General features: G+C 43.2%; 1 protein-coding gene across 8 annotated transcripts in view; it reads right to left on the bottom strand.

Annotated features, from left to right (window-relative positions):
* Positions 1 to 18853, bottom strand: part of GOLGA4 (golgin A4) — a 181202-nt gene that overhangs the window by 26377 nt on the left and 135972 nt on the right. For 5 of the 8 annotated variants that reach the window (XM_077269344.1, XM_077269339.1, XM_077269341.1 and 2 more), the window contains 7 exons: positions 16962 to 17117; positions 4902 to 8806; positions 4683 to 4804; positions 3068 to 3198; positions 2535 to 2645; positions 2421 to 2444; positions 941 to 1009 (listed from right to left, as the gene is read on the bottom strand). In XM_077269344.1, coding sequence (XP_077125459.1) covers positions 941 to 1009; positions 2421 to 2444; positions 2535 to 2645; positions 3068 to 3198; positions 4683 to 4804; positions 4902 to 8806; positions 16962 to 17117 — 4518 coding nt within the window. Of the gene's footprint in view, positions 1 to 940; positions 1010 to 2420; positions 2646 to 3067; positions 3199 to 4682; positions 4805 to 4901; positions 8807 to 16961; positions 17118 to 18853 lie in introns of all 8 variants that reach the window. The other 3 variants (XM_077269342.1, XM_077269343.1, XM_077269338.1) reach the window with 2 other exon arrangements.

The raw sequence follows: 18853 nt of genomic DNA, 5'->3' as shown, positions 1-18853 counted from the left end.
TATGGAAACCGCAAACCGCTGTGCACATGCTGCGGGAAAAACCGTGCAGAAACACAGCGGCTTAAAACCCGCAGCATGTCACTTCTTTGTGCAGAATCGCAGCGATTCTGCACCCATAGAAATGCATTGAACCGCTTACTTCCCGCATGGGGCTGTGCCCACGTTGCGGGAAGTAAGCGGTTAATGTGCGGGTGGTACCCGGGGTGGAGGAGAGGAGACTCTCCTCCAGGCCCTGGGAACCATATTTGGGGTAAAAAAAAGAATAAAAAATCATGTTATACTCACCTCTCAGCGCTGCACGCGGCCGGCCGGTCAGAGTTGCTGTGCGAACAGGACCTGCGGTGACGTCGCGGTCACATGACCGTGACGTCACGAAGGTCCTTCTCAGCACAGCATCTTTAGAACCGGAGCGCCGCGTGCAGCGCCGAGGAGATCCGGACATCGGAGGGTGAGTATAACCAATTTTTATTACTTTTAACATTACTATTGATGCTGCATATTGCTGCATATGCAGCATCAATAGTATAGGAGTAATCCCGCAGCGGAAACCGCGGAACAAACCGCGATAAATCTGCAGGGATAACCGCAGCGGTTTTGCCCTGCAGATTTATCAATTCCGCTGCGGGAGAACCCGCAGAGGGACGCCGCAAAGTGTGAACGTGGCCTTAGACTACAGCCAGTCAACCAATAGACCTGATTAAACTTATCTCACAAGCCCACCCATAAAGCTTCGCTTCCATGCACAGTTAACTTCTGGTCATCATCAAAATGTAGGTTTCTTTTTATTAACCTAGTGGCAACCGCATACACCCATGGTCCTGTGTCCCCAATGAGGCAAAGGAGAAATGTATCTTCCCTTAACTGTTTCTGCTCTGAATCTATAAATGTCCATGCATAATTCTGATAAAAGTTAATTTATAAAGACCATAAATCACCTTACCTTCTCTTTAAGTTCCTGCTCTATTAATTTGGCGTCATTTAGTTGTGTGGTTTTCTTTGCTAATTGTGCCTATACAAGAAAAACAAACAGTCTATACCACAACAAACAGAAAATAAACTACTGTAAAACGTATTTGTCTCGACAGGATACATATGTTTTCCCTGCTCAGCTGAGCCCAGGACTAGGCACAGAAGTGGTTTGCAACCAAATTTTCTCACTCCCAACAAACTAAAATCTTGGCAGTGGTGAGGAACTGAATCACAAGGCATATCAGAAAGTTGAAGAACTTTTCTTTTATAAGGCAATTAATATAAAATATACTATACATTTTTTTCCTGGGTTGGGATACCAGATATGTCATTTACTGCTCTGTGCTGCCTATTATAAGAACTTAATTATAATTAAGTTTACAATTCAATTTAAATTCTCCGGAGTTCAGCTGTCAGTCAAAGCCATCCATCATGCTGTAGGTGGTCTCACAGGCACAAGACCAAACACATTCAATTAATAGCTTCCTAAAAAAAACAGACCCCCCAATTCATCAAGACCGGCGATTTTCTTGCTGGTCTATTTGAGGGGGGCATGGTAGAGTTTGACGTTCCTGATTCATAAAGAGGTGCAGGTCTCTTCATGAATCAAGAACATCTGACAAGAGTTGTGTGTCTATGTGCATCACACCAGACATCTTACTCCAGTCAGGGACAGGAGTGAGACTCTGGAGTATGTAACAGAACAGCTTGAAATAAATTAGGCAAGCTGTAATGTCACTCCTGTGCCGTACCTCATTTTGGCAGAGATGGGAGAAAAGATTGTGAAAATGCCAAATGTTGCAACTCTGAATTGCGTCAACATTTTGTGAGTTTTCAAAGATTTTATGTCACTTTTTTTTGGAGTAAGAGATTTGCTGAATCGGACCCATTATGTTTACTTCAAGGCCACGATTCAGCTAAGGGCAAACACCAGAAAACTGGCATAAAAGACAATTTTTCTTTAAATTGCTAAATGGGTGGAGCTGGGGTGGAGCTGGCGTGGGACAGAGTGTGCTATGCCCACCAATCGAGTTCATCAAAAGTGGCAGCGTTTTTTATGGTAGAAATGTTACAACAGTCCCTGACTGGAGTAAAAATTTTTGCCGAAGCGCATGTCACTGATAAGATGCACGAAATTCATTAAGTAATGTGCACCTCTTAATAAATGTAACAATTATTCCTTCACGCCTCATATTAAGACAGGGTGCGGAAAGCCAGTCTTCAGGAACCATCTAAGTTTCTTTTATGACCATTTTACTTGGAAAACTTCATCTCTCCCCTCATTATTTCAGCTGCTTTGACTTGTTGTACAGAGGTTAGGCACTCCTGCTCTCGCAATAGGCAGGCTTCCCACAGTAGACATTGCCTTTAGTTAGAAAGATCTAGTCTAATGTATTCTACACATACATGTGGTCATTTCAAGAAAAGGGGGTATTAAAACTAGATCTCACTTGAATCTCTCCATGATCTGGGGTCTGGAAATGGGAAAAAAAACAAACAATAAAGTATATGTTTGACAGCCCAACGTTGTTACAGATACGTCCTACACAGACGCAGCAGCTGACCTCTCCTTCTTGTTCCGCCTCCTCTTCCTGCCTCTTTGACAGCTCTTCCTGCAATTTTTCCAGTTGCTCCTGTAACTCAGTGACTTTCTCTGTCATTTCTTCTTCTCGAGCCTAGAACAGGAAAATCAAATATAGGGTACAAGATGTACAATATATTACAAGAAAGTACGCTCAACGAATGTCATAGGCCTGACTTGAAATGCTGGCATTTCCTTCTAGTAGATACTAACAAATGTATGAAAACTAGGAGAAGAACTCTTAGGAGAAAGCACACCATGCACACCCATGGCTGGTACCTCTGGAGACCAAGCAATTGATAGTAGTTTTTTCCAGTGACCTGAACACAGCTTTATGTGGTTGCTGAATAATCTTTGCAGCTCCTGAAAGGGTACATGTGCCAGAAACATTTCATGTACATCAGTAAAGTAAAACTGTGCCATCTACCTTGCTCTTCTGCCCAGAGAGAATTGCTGATTATTAGTGAAGGTCTAACGAACCGAGGCAATGAAGCCTACACTCAATTACACCCTTACCTCCAAAATTTCTTCATATTTCTTGACTGTTCTTTTTAGATCATCATCCTTCTCTGCGATCTTTCGATGGAGCTGGGTTGTCTCTATCTGATGTGACTGTATTATTTCTGCCTCAACTTCTTGCGCTTTGCCTGTATTAAACATAAATTTCACTAGACACATTCGCTAGTACCAATTTAGTACTGACTGCTAAGCTGTTAATATGCATGAATGAATATGACCCTTAAAATTAAATGCATCCTTTACCATGAGCTTATAACACAAGAATTGCTCTGATGTAGTCTGGCCTTTAAAGTTAAAACAAACAAACAAACAAACAAAAAACAAACAAACAAACATGCTGGAAACCCCAAACCTTTTCATCTCATTGTCAAGACTCCTCATTTCCAGCAGAACCGCTTTTTAACAATGCTCCTATGCCTTTCATCAATATTTAGTTGGAAGATTCGCCTCCAGCACACGGAGCAGCAGCAGCTAGCTTTGATACCTCTATAGAGGTTGTGCCTTAAGGGTATGTGTCCACTTTCAGGAAACGCTACGTGTTTGACGCTGTGCAGAGCGCAGCATCAAACACGCAGCGTCCAGATGTTACAGCATAGCGGAGCGGATTTTATGAAATCCCGTCTCCACCATGCGTGGTAACACGCACCCGGCGGCCCTGTGATTCTGGACATGCTGCACGTCTTTTAAGATCGCAGCATGTCCGTTTACCTTGCGGCGCCGCCGCAAGGTATCTCACAGGGCCCTATGTGTGGGGTGCGATGATGCCGGATGTGTGCAATGAACACATCCGGCATCATCGTGTCACAGAAGGGGGCGGGGCTTAGGGCGGAGCGGGTTTGCTGCTCCGTCCAAACCGCCGGCCATCCTGAAGGTGGAAACATACCCTTACACAGCCATACATGCCTGCTTTATCACTCTACCTGCTCTCTCTTGTCCCACCTATAGGGCATCATCAAGTGAATTAATATAGTGGAGGTGGCTCAACAATTTTGTGTAGTAACAATGTTTTTTTCTGGTCTTTAACTGTATTTTCGTGTTCCACCACCCCTCCACCGAAAAAATAAGAAAGAATCAATAGTATACTGAATGACTCCAGCACACTTGCCATAAATTTAGAGACTTTTGAAAAGCCGCAAATGATGAATCAGGTGTAAACATAAGGAAACTCTAAACCCTGCCCACGGTGACAAACATAAAAAAACAAGAAAAAAACAAAAAACAGGAGAGCACATTAAACAGACCTCAAAAGAGGCATTAATGGAAACATGAAATGGAAAAACGAGACAAAAAACATGCACAAACGCAATAATGCATAGGGCTCTAGGCATTTAGACAAACTGCTTATTTTTTCTGTGAAGTACCTCTAATCTGTAATAGCTTTTTTTAATATGTGACTGCAACACAATCAACCAATAGTAAAAGTATGATATAGGCTCTGTCAAGACACTGACAAAGCTAGTGCACATAAACACACAGACTTGTAGTAAGCATAGTGAATAATTTGGCACTCCAAATCACAACCATGTATGTATCCAATTTGACATCTCTGTTATGGAAAAAAAAAAAAAAATACCTACAGATTAAAAAAAAAATGTTTCTGACAATAGCTTACCAATCGTCTCTTGAACAGCAATTTCAAGCTCACGCTCTTTTTGAGCCATTTGTGTGTTAAACTCCCTCATGAGTTGCTTTAGGGAAGAATTGTGCTTTAATTCTTGATCCTCTTGTTCATGTCTACGGGAAACGACAACCTTTTAATGTCAAAACAAATGCATAAGACAAACGTGAAAAACTAACTTTGGAAAAATACGGTGACATATGCCCGACTTACTGCACTCTCTGCTCAGCTTCTTCTGTAAGCTCCTTTTTTAGAAAATCAAGTTCTTGATTATGTTCCTTGCGTAAAGTCCTCAAGTCTTTCTGCAGTTTAGTTACTTCCTTGCGAAATTTTTGTATTTCTCCTTCAGCTTCTTGAAGTTTTGCCTTCAAAATGTTTTCCTGAGATTGAATTTCATCAAATAGTACTTTGAGTTCTTCAAACGATTTTGAGCTTTCCTCTAACTTTTCATTGCAAACTTTCAACTCCGACTCTTTCACTGTTAACTGTCCCTGTAGAGTAAGTAAAACTTCCTGATGTTTGCAAGACAGTTGTTCCAATTTCATCTTTTCGGCTTCCCTTTCGGTGACCAGATACAACTCTTTTTCATTTAGGATCCTTTCACTCTCGCTAAGCTTCTTCTCAGTTGTCTCATTTCGGTCTTCCAGCTCTTTGAGTCTTTTCTCCTTCAGCAGCACCTCCTCTCTTAGGCTAGATAATTCACTCTCCTTCTGAAGGTGCTGTTCCTCCAAAATTGTACATTTTTTCTCTAGCTGTTCTTTCTCCTGGCCGAAACCTACTTTTAATTCTTGTCCTTCACTCTGAACCTGATCTTTTAGACTTTTTACTTGAACTTCTAGATTTTGCCTAGATTTTTCCTTTTCTTCAAGCTGAGACATTAGCTGCTTCTTAACTGATGCAATTTTTTGTTCTGCTTTTTTCTTGAGTTCAGCAATTTTTTTGGTGCTTTCGCTTGTCAATTTCTCTTCTAAAGTTTTCATTGCCTTATCTTTGCTTTCTGTTAGCTCCACATTTAGCTGTTCCCACTGAATTTGTTTTGCAGTACTATCTTCCTTCAAGCTTGAAATTTCTTTTTGTAGCCTGAGTATTTGCTGCTGAGCCTCCATAGAGTGACTGTCCTTTTCAGAGGCAACATTTTGGATGTGTGAAAGCTGTTCTGCAAGTTGCTTTTTTTCAATATTCTGTTGCTGCATTTGTCTGTCTACCTCTTCCATTAAACACTGTTTTTCTTTTGTTAATTTTGTTATCTCTGCTTCCATTTCCTGAATTTTTGAAAGCTGATGTTCTACGTTAGTGGTTAACTCAAGTGTTAAACTTTCTTTGTTGGCTTGATCCTTTTCTATGTTCCTTCGAAAATGTTCAAACTCTTCTCTGATAGAGACATTAAGACTATCTTTTTCAAGCAGATGTTTATTAGCAATTCCAATCTTTTCTTGTAAATCTTCGATTGTTTGGTGATTTTGTTTAAATCTGACTTCTGCTTTCTTCTTCCACTCGTCTAACTTAATTTTCACTTCATCAGCTTCTTCCACAGAGGCAGTTTTTTCTTTATTCAGATTGTCAATACTTGACGTCAGATCTTGTATCTGTTTGAGTAACTGCTGCTGACTTTCATTATGCTGGGAACTTATAAAAGCTATAGATTTCTCCTTTTCTTCTAAGGCCACACTGTTCTCAAGTTTTAACTTGAGTCCGTGTACTTCTGTGTCTCTCTCTCTTAGTGCAGCAGTCAAAGATGTTACAGAATTGATATTTTCTGAGAGATCTTTTTTTAATTGTGTAATGAAAGATTCTTTTTCGTCAGACAGTTTCTTGTGGTTACCTCCCTCTTTCTGCAAAGCTTCTGTCTCGATGGAAAGACTCTTCAGTTCTTCCTTCATAGACAAAATCGTATTTTCTTTTTCATGCAATTGTTGGCTGCTTTGTGTTAAGGATGTATTCATGGTCTTATACTCATTATTTAATTGATTAATTTGAGTTTCTAAGTTTTGGATTTTGCTCACATGCTTTGAAATGGGTTCTTTCAATTTAAATGCTGCTTTCTCACAAACGCCAATTCTGAGGGTCAAGCTACTAATGTTCTCATTGCATTTATTACTTAGTCCCAAAGTTAATGACTCTAACAGTGACATGGCCTCTTTGCAGCAAGTTTCAAATTTCTGTTCATATTCAAGTAGTAGTTTGTTGTACCAAGCTTCTTTCTCTAAAAGCTTATCTGACAATTCTCTTACAAGGATAGCTGACTCATTACTGTGAGACGTTTCTAGTGCATGATATTTTTCTTCTGCTTTGCATAGTTTCACAATTAAGTCTTCAATTTCACTTTTATTTACATCTGCTGATGTTTTTAACTGATTAAGTTCTAATTCCACCAAGTTTTTATCATTCACCAGTGACACATACTCATTTTGTACCTTTTCAAGCTCAGATTTTAAGTTGCTCTCACTCTGGGTCAAAGACAGAACTTGAGTACTTATCTGATTCAGTTTCTCCTGTAATTCATAGAAAGCAACATCCAAATGACTTTTTTCTTCCCTTAGCGCCACAATCTGTTTGTCTACTTCCTCTTTCTCCTTGCTGATATTACTGAACAGCTGTTTAGTCTCGATAATCTCTTGGTCTTTCTCTTGAAGTTCAGTATCATGTTTTTCCCTCAGTTCATCCACATGATGGCTAAACTTTTTCTCCCAATCTTGTACAATCTCCTGTAATTCTCTTTGGTGGGACTCCTTGACACTAACAATTTGCTCCTTATGATTTTGTTCCAGCTGAGATAATGCATCATTAATTCCAGTTGAACTTGCATGGGCCATCTCCAACATTTTCTCGTTAAACTGCTTTTCTTTATCGTCTAACTCAAGTTGCTTCTTCTCCACTTCTTTTTTTAGCTTACTTTCCATCTCAGAATATTTCTTCTTGGATGCCTCTTGCATCTCTTTAATCCTTTGCTTCATTCTTTCAATTTTACCATCTTGGCTTTTAGTTTTTGTTCGATATTCTTCTTGTAAGGATTCAATTTTCTTTTCTTTGGAAGACAAATTTTGGTTAAGTTGGTTAATAAGTTGGTTGTGAAACTCTTTTAGCTTTTCAGTTTCATTTTCTTTATCAGATGCAACTCTGTTCAGCTCTTCTACATGACATTTATATTCATTTTTCTTTGTCTCAGATTGCAATGTCAAATCATTAACATGTGTGTTCTGCTGTTCAATTTTCAGGGAAAGGGTTTGTACCTGCTCTTTATGAGAATCCAACTCTGCAGTCATAAGTTTCAGTTTAGATTCTTGTTCTTCAATTAATTTTTGAAGATGGTTCCTGTCCTCGGTCATAACACTCAACTTCTCTTGCATATTTTGTACCTCCATAGTAAATGTCTCTTTATCATCCTGTGCCTTCTTCTGGTATGAACAATGAAGCTCATCCAGCTGGGCAGAAACAGATTTGAACTCTTCATCAGCTTTTTCAACTGCTTCCTTAAGTTGTTGCTTTTCATGCTGTAGCTGTTCAATCTCCTTCTCCTTTCCATCAAGCAAAAGCTTCAAGGTATTAATATCATCCTTCAGACCCTTTTCTAGCTCATGAGTCATTATCTCCTTCTCTTTTTCAATTGCACCAATATGGTCTTGGTGCTGATTATGGATCTCAACTAGTTGACTTTGAAAGTCTAGTTTTATTTTGTCTATTTCGCTTTGACAGTCTGTAAGTTTCTGTTCAAATTCCTGACGTAGCTTTAGTGCTTCAGACAATTCAGATGAGAGAGTTTCTAGTTCTGTTTGCTTTACGTCCAATTTCTCCAAGGTTTTTTCATTCATTTCTTCAATGTGAGCCTGAAATGTACGCTCCTTTTCTTTTAACTGTGTATCAAAATCCTGTTGGCTTTTCTCTTTTAGGGCAGTGATTTCTGCTGCATGTTCAAGATTCAAACTTTCAAGCTTTTCTAGCAACTTCTTTTCATTATCCTGATTACACAGCTCAAATTCTTCCTTATGTTTCTCAATAATTGCAGTTATTTCCGCATTGTGCTTGTTTGTTTCGCTTTCCAGCCGAGTGGATAGTTCTTCAGATTTAGTGTCACTATCCTGTGATGTTTTTGCAAGGAAACTTTCCAACTCAAGGATTCTCTGTCAAAAGAATTAAAAAACATGGCTTAAATAAAACTATACGCAAACATGATATTAAAGCAAAGAACACATCAAAAGGAAAAAATATATATTTATTTAACAACTAGATGGTGGCCCGATTCTAACGCATCGGGTATTCTAGAATACGCATGTCCACGTAGTATATTGCCCAGTGACGTAGTATATTGCCCAGTGACATAGTAGATTGCACAGCGACGTAGTATACAGCACAGAGCCACTTAGTATATTGCCCAGTTACGTAGTATATTGCCCAGCCACGTAGTATATTGCCCAGTTACGTAGTATATTGCCCAGTGACGTAGTATATTGCCCAGTGACGTAGTATATTGCCCAGTGACATAGTATATTGCCCAGTGACATCATGGCAGGTCCTTCTCGCGCAGGGCCTGTGATGACGTCGCGGTCACATGACCGTGACGTCATGGCAGGTCCTTGTCGCACACCAACCTTAGCACCGGAACCTGCTGCTTGCATGCACCGGTCACCGCAGCATCGGAAAGGCGGCGGAAGGTGAGTATATAATGATTTGCTATTTTTTTTTTATTATTTACTATTGAGGCTGCATAGGCAGCCTCAATAGTAAAAACTTGGTCACACAGGGTTAATAGCGGCGGTAACGGAGTGAGTTACCCGCGGCATAACGCGGTCCGTTACCGCTGGCATTTACCCTGTGTGAGCCGTGACTGCGGGGAGTATGGAGCGGGCGCCGGGCACTGATTGCAGGGGAGTAGGGAGGGACTAATCGGACTGTGCCCGTCGCTGATTGGTCGCGGCAGCCATGACAGGCAGCTGGCGAGACCAATCAGCGAATGAATATCCGTGACGGAAGTTGCCGACAGAAAGACGGAAGTACCCCTTAGACAATTATATATATAGATAATGTTATTTCTCTAACCCCATGATGGCTCCACGGAGAGAGAGAGGATCCGCCCCGCCGGGACAGGAAATCTACAGGTATAAAAGGTGGTACCCCTCCTCCGCATCAGTTGGATTACAGAGTACTAACGGAACTTTCAGATGAATCAATATCACTAATTAAACATTTATTGTTACTCAAAAGGAAGCACCGTGTGACACTATTTACTAAATAACTAACTGTGCACACGCACACGTCAAGGGAGGGAATATACGGGTGCCGTCATGGGGTCAGAGAAATACCGTTATCATTAAGTAACTATATTTTTCTCTCCTCCCCCATGACGGCACCACAGAGAGAATTGCAGAGATAAGCACATTAGGGTGGGACTACTGCCTCCAGAACCCTTTTGCCGAAGGAAAGGTCAGAAGAGGAGGCTAGGTCCAGCCGATAAGCACATTAGGGTGGGACTACTGCCTCCAGAACCCTTTGGCCGAAGGAAAAGTCAGAAGAGGAGGCAAGGTCCAGCCGATAGTGGTTAAAGAATGTAGCGGGAGATGACCAAGTAGCGGCTCTACATACTGTATCTGTTCTATTGAGGCTCCGGCTCTTTCTGCCCTGGAAGGTGCCACTGATCTTTTTGAGTGAGCCTTTATTTTCTCTGGAATGGCTGCCCTGTGAGAGAAGTATGAGACTGTGATACCATCTCTTATCCAACTTGCAAGTGTACTTTTGGATGCTTTCTGCCCTTTCCGCAGTCCCTGAAAGCACACAAAGAGAGACCTATCCTTCCCACACTCCCGTGTTGCCGCTAGATATTGGATTATGCATCTCCTGACGTTAAGGGTGTGTAAGGCTTCCGCACTACTATTTCTGGGCTTGGGACAGAAAGAAGGGAGGGAGATCTCCTGAGCCCTGTGAAAACGTGACACCACTTTTAGCAGGTAGACTGAATGTTTTAAAGACCACTATCGTCTATAAGCTGAGTGAAAGGCGGATATGCCGAAAGTGTCTGGATGTCACTGATCATGCGCGCCGAAATTAAGGAAACCAGGAGGGTAGTTTTAAGGGACAACACTTTCAGCGGGACTTCAAATAGAGGTTCAAAAGGGGCCTTCGTTAAAGCTGAATGGATGAAATTTAGATCCCCGGGGGGGGGACACACACCCGGAGATAGGACGGGACTGTATCTGCTTACAGCCTTGATAAATCAAATCAAGCTATCCAGCGATTCCCAGACAAGTCATAATTGTATAGGGCTCAAAGTGCCGCAACCTGGAACTTTAAATGGAACCTGTCCCCCCCCCCCCGGGCGTTTGTAACTAAAGGAGCCACCTTGTGCAGCACTAATGCTGAATTCTGATGCGGTGGCTCTTTTAGTACTTGGGTGCTGTAACTGCAGAAATAATCGCTTTTGCAATTTGTCCAAAATACCTTGAAACAGTCCTGGGGGCAGGTCTTCCCCCCCCTAATACAGACGCAGCACCGCTGTCACTCATCCTCTTGGCGCCGCCTCCTCAGCGTTGTTTTGAACTGTCTCGGCACCTGCGCTGTTATCTTATGCCTTGGGCATGCACAGTTAGCGCTGCCCGTTTTCTGACATCATTTGATATCTAGCTGACTGCGCCTGAGCGACCGCACTGCCCGAGATCCCGCCCCACAATGTCTTCTGATTTTTTCTCACTGCGGGGCTGGGATTCCTGGGCATGCGCAGTGCATATCTTCGCCTCTTACTCATCTCCCTCCGTCTTCTTCAGCCTGTGCGGCGTCAGCTGATCCCCAAAAGCCGTGGCATCGCATTTGGGAAGGCTCCAAACTTTAAGGTACTTGCGGACAACCCCTGTTCTAGGCCCTTCTGTAAAAATTCTAATATGGCCGTGAGTGGAACCTCATGGCCCCAAGGAGCGCCCGACACCGAGACAAATTGTTTCCAAATTCTACTGTATGTTTTGGTAGTTACAGGTTTTCTACTCTGTTGGAGGGTGGAGATTAAATTTGGAGAGAACCTCCATTGCTCAAACGTGACCTCTTAAGTTCTATGCTGTCAAGTGTAAGTTTTTTACTTGTGGATAGATCACAAGTCCTTGGGAAAGAAGGTCCGGAAGATCCAGAAGAACCCAAGGGTCTGAGATGGACAGCATCCTCAGCCATGAAAACCATGGCCTCCTCGGCCAGAATGGGGCTATCAAGATTACCCTAGCTCTGTCCTCCCGAATCTTCCTCAGGACTGCTGGAATGAGAGCCATAGGTGGGAAGGCGTATACTAGGTGGTACTCCCAAGGTATCATGACGACGTCTAGAGCAACCGGGTTCCCCTGGGGATCTATTGCACAGAAAGTGTCGACTTTCTGGTTTCTGCTGTTTGTGAACAAGTCTATGGTTGGTAACCCCATGCTTTTATGATTTGATCGAACTGCTTCAACTCCCACATGCCCTGTCTTAGCTGGGACCGGCTTAGGAAATCCCCTCTGATTTTCTAACCCCTTTATGTGTAGAGCTGACTGAAACTAATTTGTTCTCGGCAACCTGAAAAATTGACTGTCACTTCCATCAGAGGGCGGGATCTGGTGCCCCCCCTGATGATTTAGATAGGTTACTACAACTTGATTGTCCGAGCAAATTCTCACATGGTGGGACTGGAGAGAACTCAGAAAAAGTAACAGGGCAAACTTTACAGCTAGAAGTTCTTTCATATTCGAGGATACCGATCTTAATTCCCCTTTCAAGACTCCTTGGGCTAAATGGTTGTTCAGGTGAGCCCTCCATCCACTGGGACTTGCATCTGTAGTCAAGATTTGTGAAATTGGTAGCATCCAGGGAACTCCCTGAATTAAGTTGTCGGTGTTCGTCCACCATTGCAACGAGAGGACTGTTTTTTAAGATAAATTTAACCGCCCTTCTAAATTCCCTTTTAGTGAATTTTCCGTTGCCAATATTTCCCATTGCAATTTTCTGGAATGAAGCTGAGCTCACTGGACAGCCGGGATACACAAAGTCATGGTTCCTAGGAGTGTCATAGCCTTCCGCAGAGTGGTAGAGGGGAAGGCAATCCCTTGAGATTAGTGATGAGCGAGTGTACTCGTTGCTCGGGTTTTCCCGAGCATGCTCGGGTGGTCTCCGAGTATTTATGACTGCTCGGAGATTAAGTTTTCATCGCCTCAGCAGCATGATTTACAGCTATTAGCCAGCTTGATTACATGTGGGGATTACCTAGCAACCAGGCAACCCCCACATGTACTCAGCCTGGCTAATAGCTGTAAATGATTAAGCTGCCGTGATGAAAACTAAATCTCCGAACATTAAAATACTCGGAGGTCACCTGAGCAATGAGTACACTCGCTTATCACTACTTGAGATGCCATCTCTGATGTATTGTGGATCTTCCGATCCGGGAGGCGGCATTCTTGTTTGTTCGCCTCCAGTAACATGCATAGATACTCCTGTACTTGGCTTGGCACGATCTTGTATTTTGGTAAATTTAGCAGCCAACCTAACCTGGTCAAGACCGACATGACTGTCTAGCTGCACTCTGCAGTGACGAAGAGAATTGCCTATTAGAAGATCGTCAAGATATGGGACTATAAAAATATTTTGTTCCCTTAAATGCGCCATCACCTCCGCCACTAACTTGGTGAACACTCTGTGGGCGATGGCTAAACCGAATGGAAGAGCTGTGAATTGGAAACGTTTTATCTCCCCCTGAATCATGACCGCCACCCTGAGGAATTTTCAATAATCCTTGTGGATGGGGACGTGATAGTACGCGTCCTTTAGGTGTAACACTGTCATAAAACAGGACGGAAACAGCATCTTTACTGCTGATTTTATTGTTTCCATTTGTAAAGGACTCCACATGTAAACATTTGTTCAGTTTTCTTAGGTTTACAATCGTCCTGAAAGTCCCGTTCGTTTTTTTCCTCAAGAAAAGAGAAGAGTAAAAACCTTTGCCTTTTTCTTGACGGGGAACCTCTTGAAGAACATTCTTTTCCACTAGACCCAAGATTTCCTGCTGATGGGCCAGCTTTTCTTCTTTTGAGGGTCTTTGGGGGGGTCACTATGAGGGATGGGGAAGGGGGGTGAAGGAACGTTAGTTTTAGACTTGATTTTATTGTGTTTAGAATCCATGAGCTGTTGGATATTTCTTCCCAGGCTGGGAGGAAGAAAGATACCCCCCCCTCATCCGGGGAACACCCTCATTGGGATTGTCTTTTGGAAGTGCTGGGCTTATTAAATATGAACTCCTTACTTTTGTTCTTTGTGTCTCCCCATCCATCCCAGGGATTTTTAGGAGGCTTCCTGTTAAATCTTCCCCTCCGAAAGGGCTGTTTATAGGAGTAACCAGAGAGATAAGGAAACTCCCACCTTATCCAAAATATTGTCCAGGGTGGGCACAAACAAAAACTCACCTTCGCAGGGGATAGAACATAATTTTGATTTAGTTTGAAGATCCCCAAGCCAAGACTTAAGCCACAAGGATCGCCTAGCTGCATTTGAGAAGGAAGCCAATCTAGCGGCCAGCCTGACAGAATCTGCAGATGGGTCTGCCAAAAAAGCCACCGCCTCTCTCATTATAGGAACGGTGTTTAAAATTGTATCTCTAGGGGTTTTGTCTTCTAGTTGTGCTTCTAGTTGGTCTAGCCAGATCATCAGAGCCCTGGCCGTACAAGTAGCGGCAACTGCTGGCTTTAGACCTCCCCAGCAGCCTCCCAGGAACCCTTTAAAAATGAGTCTGCCTTCTTATCCATGGGGTCCTTTAATGTTCCCATATCCTCGAACGGGAGAGAAGATTGTTGGGAGGCTTTGGCGATAACCGCATCTAATTTTAGTGCTTTTTCCCCAGAACGAACACATGGGGTCTTCAAAGGTGTATTTCCTTTTGGGGGTGAGGAGGCCCTTTTTTTCCTGTTTTTTTCCATTCCTTTTTAATTAAATCCTGGACCTTATCGTTCAATGGAAATGACCTTCTGGTTTTTTGTTCAAGCCCACTAAACATAATGTCTTGAACGGTTTTCTCAGGCGGGGCTTCCACAAGGCCCATAGTAGATCCTCTGCACAGAGAACACATGTATTGTGTTTAGTCTTGGTGGTACATTTCTTCCCCTATAAAACAAGAGGGATAGGGCCTAATTACAAAGTGGACTTTCACGAAGTTCACTTACCATCCCAGCAGAAAAAAGAAGGATATCTGATACGGGGATGCTTTATCTGAAGATGGATCCTCTTTCCCGCTGACGACTACGCTGGGGCTCTTACTATGCAGAGAGCCTGAGAGGTTGATGCTACTGTGTCTGTGGGAAGATTCCTTCTTCGTCCGTTTTTTTTCTGCTGTCGTGGATGCTGCTGCTGAAGGCTTGGCCGGGAAAACCCCCCCTGACTGGGAGAATGACCCAGCGGGGCCTGCACTTCTGGGAGCTCCTGGTCGCTCATGCCGGTAGGGATGTCGACGTAATGCAAAGCATCCACCCGGCGTCTCTGGCTGATTTAAGGCTGCTTCCAGGACCTCGTTTCACAAGGGAATGCTGCATGCCTCAATTACAGCGCTCCCAGTAATGCAATGCGCGCCCGACGTCATTGGGACCTCGGGCATGCGCAGTACTGGATTTCCCAGTAAGCCATCGTGGTCACGTCTCCCGCGCGTGCTCGTTCCGGAAGCTGAAGGCCATGAATAACGCTGCATAACCTCCTGGAGAGGTGGTGTTTGCTCCATCTTCTGCCACCTTTCCCCGCACACCCTCAAGGGCCCGCTGACCCTGGTGGTGGCGCTTCGGGAAACCGCCCCAGTCGAGGCAGGGAACACCCCCATGACTGAATCGAACTGACCGGCCCCAGAATCCCATGCCAATCTGAGGTACGCCACATTAACTGTATGGTTCCCCCGGGACAGGAAACCAACTCATATGGAGGAGGGGTACCGCCTTTTTATCTGTAGGTTTCCTGTCCCAGCGGATCAGATCCCCTCTCTCCATGGTGCCGTCATGGGGGGGAGGAGAGAAAGTTACTATTACTTAAAGGGATTAGCTGGTCTTCTGGTAAAAGTCTACATTTCTTATATGTAACTGCATACTTAAATTCTTACAGTGTGCGCTTTGCACACTGTCAGCAGCCTCTATTCCTGTTGCTAGACCAGGTGGTCACATGACTGCAAGCATGCGATGTGGATACTTCCGGCCACCTTCCAAATAGCCTTGCCAATTAGTAGCACAAATTTCAATGTGTATTTTTCTTCTGTGTTTGATCCATAAGGCTTCTTTCACACTTCCTTCTTCCAAATCTGCACAGGATCTGTCAAGACGTTGAAATGACGGATCCTGTGCAGATTGTGGAAAGCGTGTGCACTGCGCCCGTCTTTCTGATGGACCCCTCGAGGCTATGTGCACCTGTTGGGTATGCGTTTTTTACGCAGCGGTTCTCCGCTGTGAAAACACATACACAACACAAACCAGGTTAAAAAAAAAAAAAAAAAAAAAAACAAAAACGCAGTATTCTCACCTACCGGCATTCCCGAGCAGCGATGCTCCCGTCAGCTAGTGTTCCTAGTAATACATTGCGAAATCGCGAGACCGGGACTTCTCGCGAGATTTCGAAATGTATTACTAGGAAGTAATGCTAGCTGCCGGGAACATCATTGACGCTGCGTCGGAACGCTGGTAGGTGTTATTGCGATTGCGAGTGTGGTATTGCGATTTTTTATTTTTTTTTATTATTTTTAACATTATATCTTGTTACTAATGATGCTGCATAGGCAGCATCAATAGTAAAAAGAGAAAGAGAGCGAGCGAGAGAGAATTTCCCTGACGGGAAATTCTTCCACGCATGCTCAGTTTGAAAAGACGGGACCCGTTGCTGGATTCCTGCTTTTCACAGGCAGCGACGCATCCTGCGCCCATAGGCTTCCATTGTAGCCAGTGATGAGCTGCACAGGATGCGTCACTGACCGATTTTCCGACGTGCAGTAAAAACGTTCATCTGAACGTTTTCTCTGCCTGACGGACCATTTTTTTACGCAGGATCCAGTGCACGACAGATGAAACGTGAGGCCATCCGTCACAATCCGTCGCTAATACAAGTCTATGAGAAAATGCAGGATCCTGCAAATTTTTTTGCAGGATCCAGCATTCTCAAAAATTGACGGATTGTGACGGGAGCTGAAAGACTAAAATGTGAAAGAGGCCTAAGGAAAAAAAAAACTTTGTATTTTTTTCTAATACCCTTTTTATTAGGGTAAATACACGAGAATTCTCAGAAAGGTGCGATCATGGTTAAAATGATGCAGCTTACTGTTCTACATTCTTCAAGCTCTTGTTGCATTTCCTGAAGCTGGTTTTCTGTTTGCATCTGAATGGCTTTCTTCTGAAGTTCCATCTCTTCTAAAGCTAGTAATGCCTGCTGCTCTTTTTCCTGCATAGTATTCAAATGCTCCTCCTGGCCCTTTGTCTGTTAGGGAATATAAAAAGACTAGTAGGTATAAAATATTAATAATGGAAGCACTTAGCGTGTAATAAACACCTGTACTGCTGAAGAAACTCTATAAATATGAGCGAGGACTGGGAATTGGAACCAATTTACAGCTATAAATGTTACTAACGAAGGGTACATATAAATATACAGTCATGGCCAAAAGTTTTGAGAATGACACCAAAATTATATTTTCACATGATCTGCTGCCCTCTGGTTTTTATTAGTGTTTGTCTGATGTTTATATCACATACAGAAATATAATTGCAATCATATTATGAGTACCAATAGGTTATATTGACAGTTAGAATGAGTTACTGCAGCAAGTCAATATTTGCAGTGTTGACCCTTCTTCTTCAAGACCTCTGCAATTCTCCCTGGCATGCTCTCAATCAACTTCTGGACCAAATCCTGACTGATAGCAGTCCATTCTTGCATAATCAATGCTTGCATTTTGCCTCAATTTGTTGGTTTTTGTTTGTCCACCCGTCTCTTGATGATTGACCACAAGTTCTCAATGGGATTAAGATCTGGGGAGTTTCCAGGCCATGGACCCAAAATCTCTATGTTTTGTTCCATGAGCCATTTAGTTATCACCTTTGCTTTATGGCAAGGTGCTCCATCATGCTGGAAAAGGCATTGTTGGGCGCCAAACTACTCTTGGACGGTTGGGAGAAGTTGCTCTTGGAGGACATTCTGGTACCATTCTTTATTCATGGCTGTGTTTTTAGGCAAGACTGAGTGAGCCGATTCCCTTGGCTGAAAAGCAGCCCCACACATGAATGGTTTCAGGATGCTTTACAGTTGGCATGAGACAAGACTGGTGGTAGCGCTCACCTCTTCTTCTCCGAATAAGCTGTTTTCCAGATGTCCCAAACAATCGAAAAGGGGATTAATCAGAGAAAAGGACTTTGCCCCAGTCCTCAGCAGTCCACTCCCTGTACCTTTTGCAGAATATCAGTCGGTCCCTGATGTTTTTTTCTGGAGAGAAGTGGCTTATTTGCTGCCCTCCTTGAAATCAGGCCTTGCTCAAAGAGTCTCCACCTCACAGTGCGTGTAGAAGCACTCACACCAGCCTGCTGCCATTCCTGAGCAAGCTCGGCACTGCTGGTAGTCCGATCCCGCAGCTGAAACAGTTTTAAGATACGGTCCTGGTGCTTGCTGGTCTTTCTTGGGCGCCCTGGAGCCTTTTTGACAACAATGGAAGCTCTCTCCTTGAAGTTCTTGATGATGCGATAGATTGTTGACTGAGGTGCAATCTTTGTAGCTGCGATACTCTTCCCTGTTAGGCCATTTTTGTGCAATGCAATGATGGCTGCACGTGTTTCTTTAGAGATAACCATGGTTAACTGAAGAGAAACAATAATACCAAGCACCAGCCTCCTTTTAAAGTGTCCAGTGATGTCATTCTTACTTAATCATGACTGATCGCCAGCCCTGTCCTCATCAACACCCACACCTGTGTTAATGGATCAATCACTAAAACGATGTTAGCTTCTCCTTTTAAGGCAGGACTGCAATGATGTTGAAATGTGCTTTGGGGGTTAAAGTTCATTTTCTGGGCAAATATTGACTTTCCAAGTACAGTAATTGCTGTTAAGCTGATCACTCTGACATTCAGGAGTATATGCAAATTGCCATTAGAAAAAATGAAGCAGTAGACTTTGGACAAAAATAATATTTGTCTCATTCTCAAAATATTTGGCCATGACTGT

Source organism: Ranitomeya variabilis, chromosome 6 (genome assembly GCF_051348905.1).
Source record: "Ranitomeya variabilis isolate aRanVar5 chromosome 6, aRanVar5.hap1, whole genome shotgun sequence".
In the NCBI taxonomy this organism is placed as follows: Eukaryota; Metazoa; Chordata; class Amphibia; order Anura; family Dendrobatidae; genus Ranitomeya; species Ranitomeya variabilis.
This window is presented reverse-complemented; position numbering and strand designations above follow the sequence as displayed.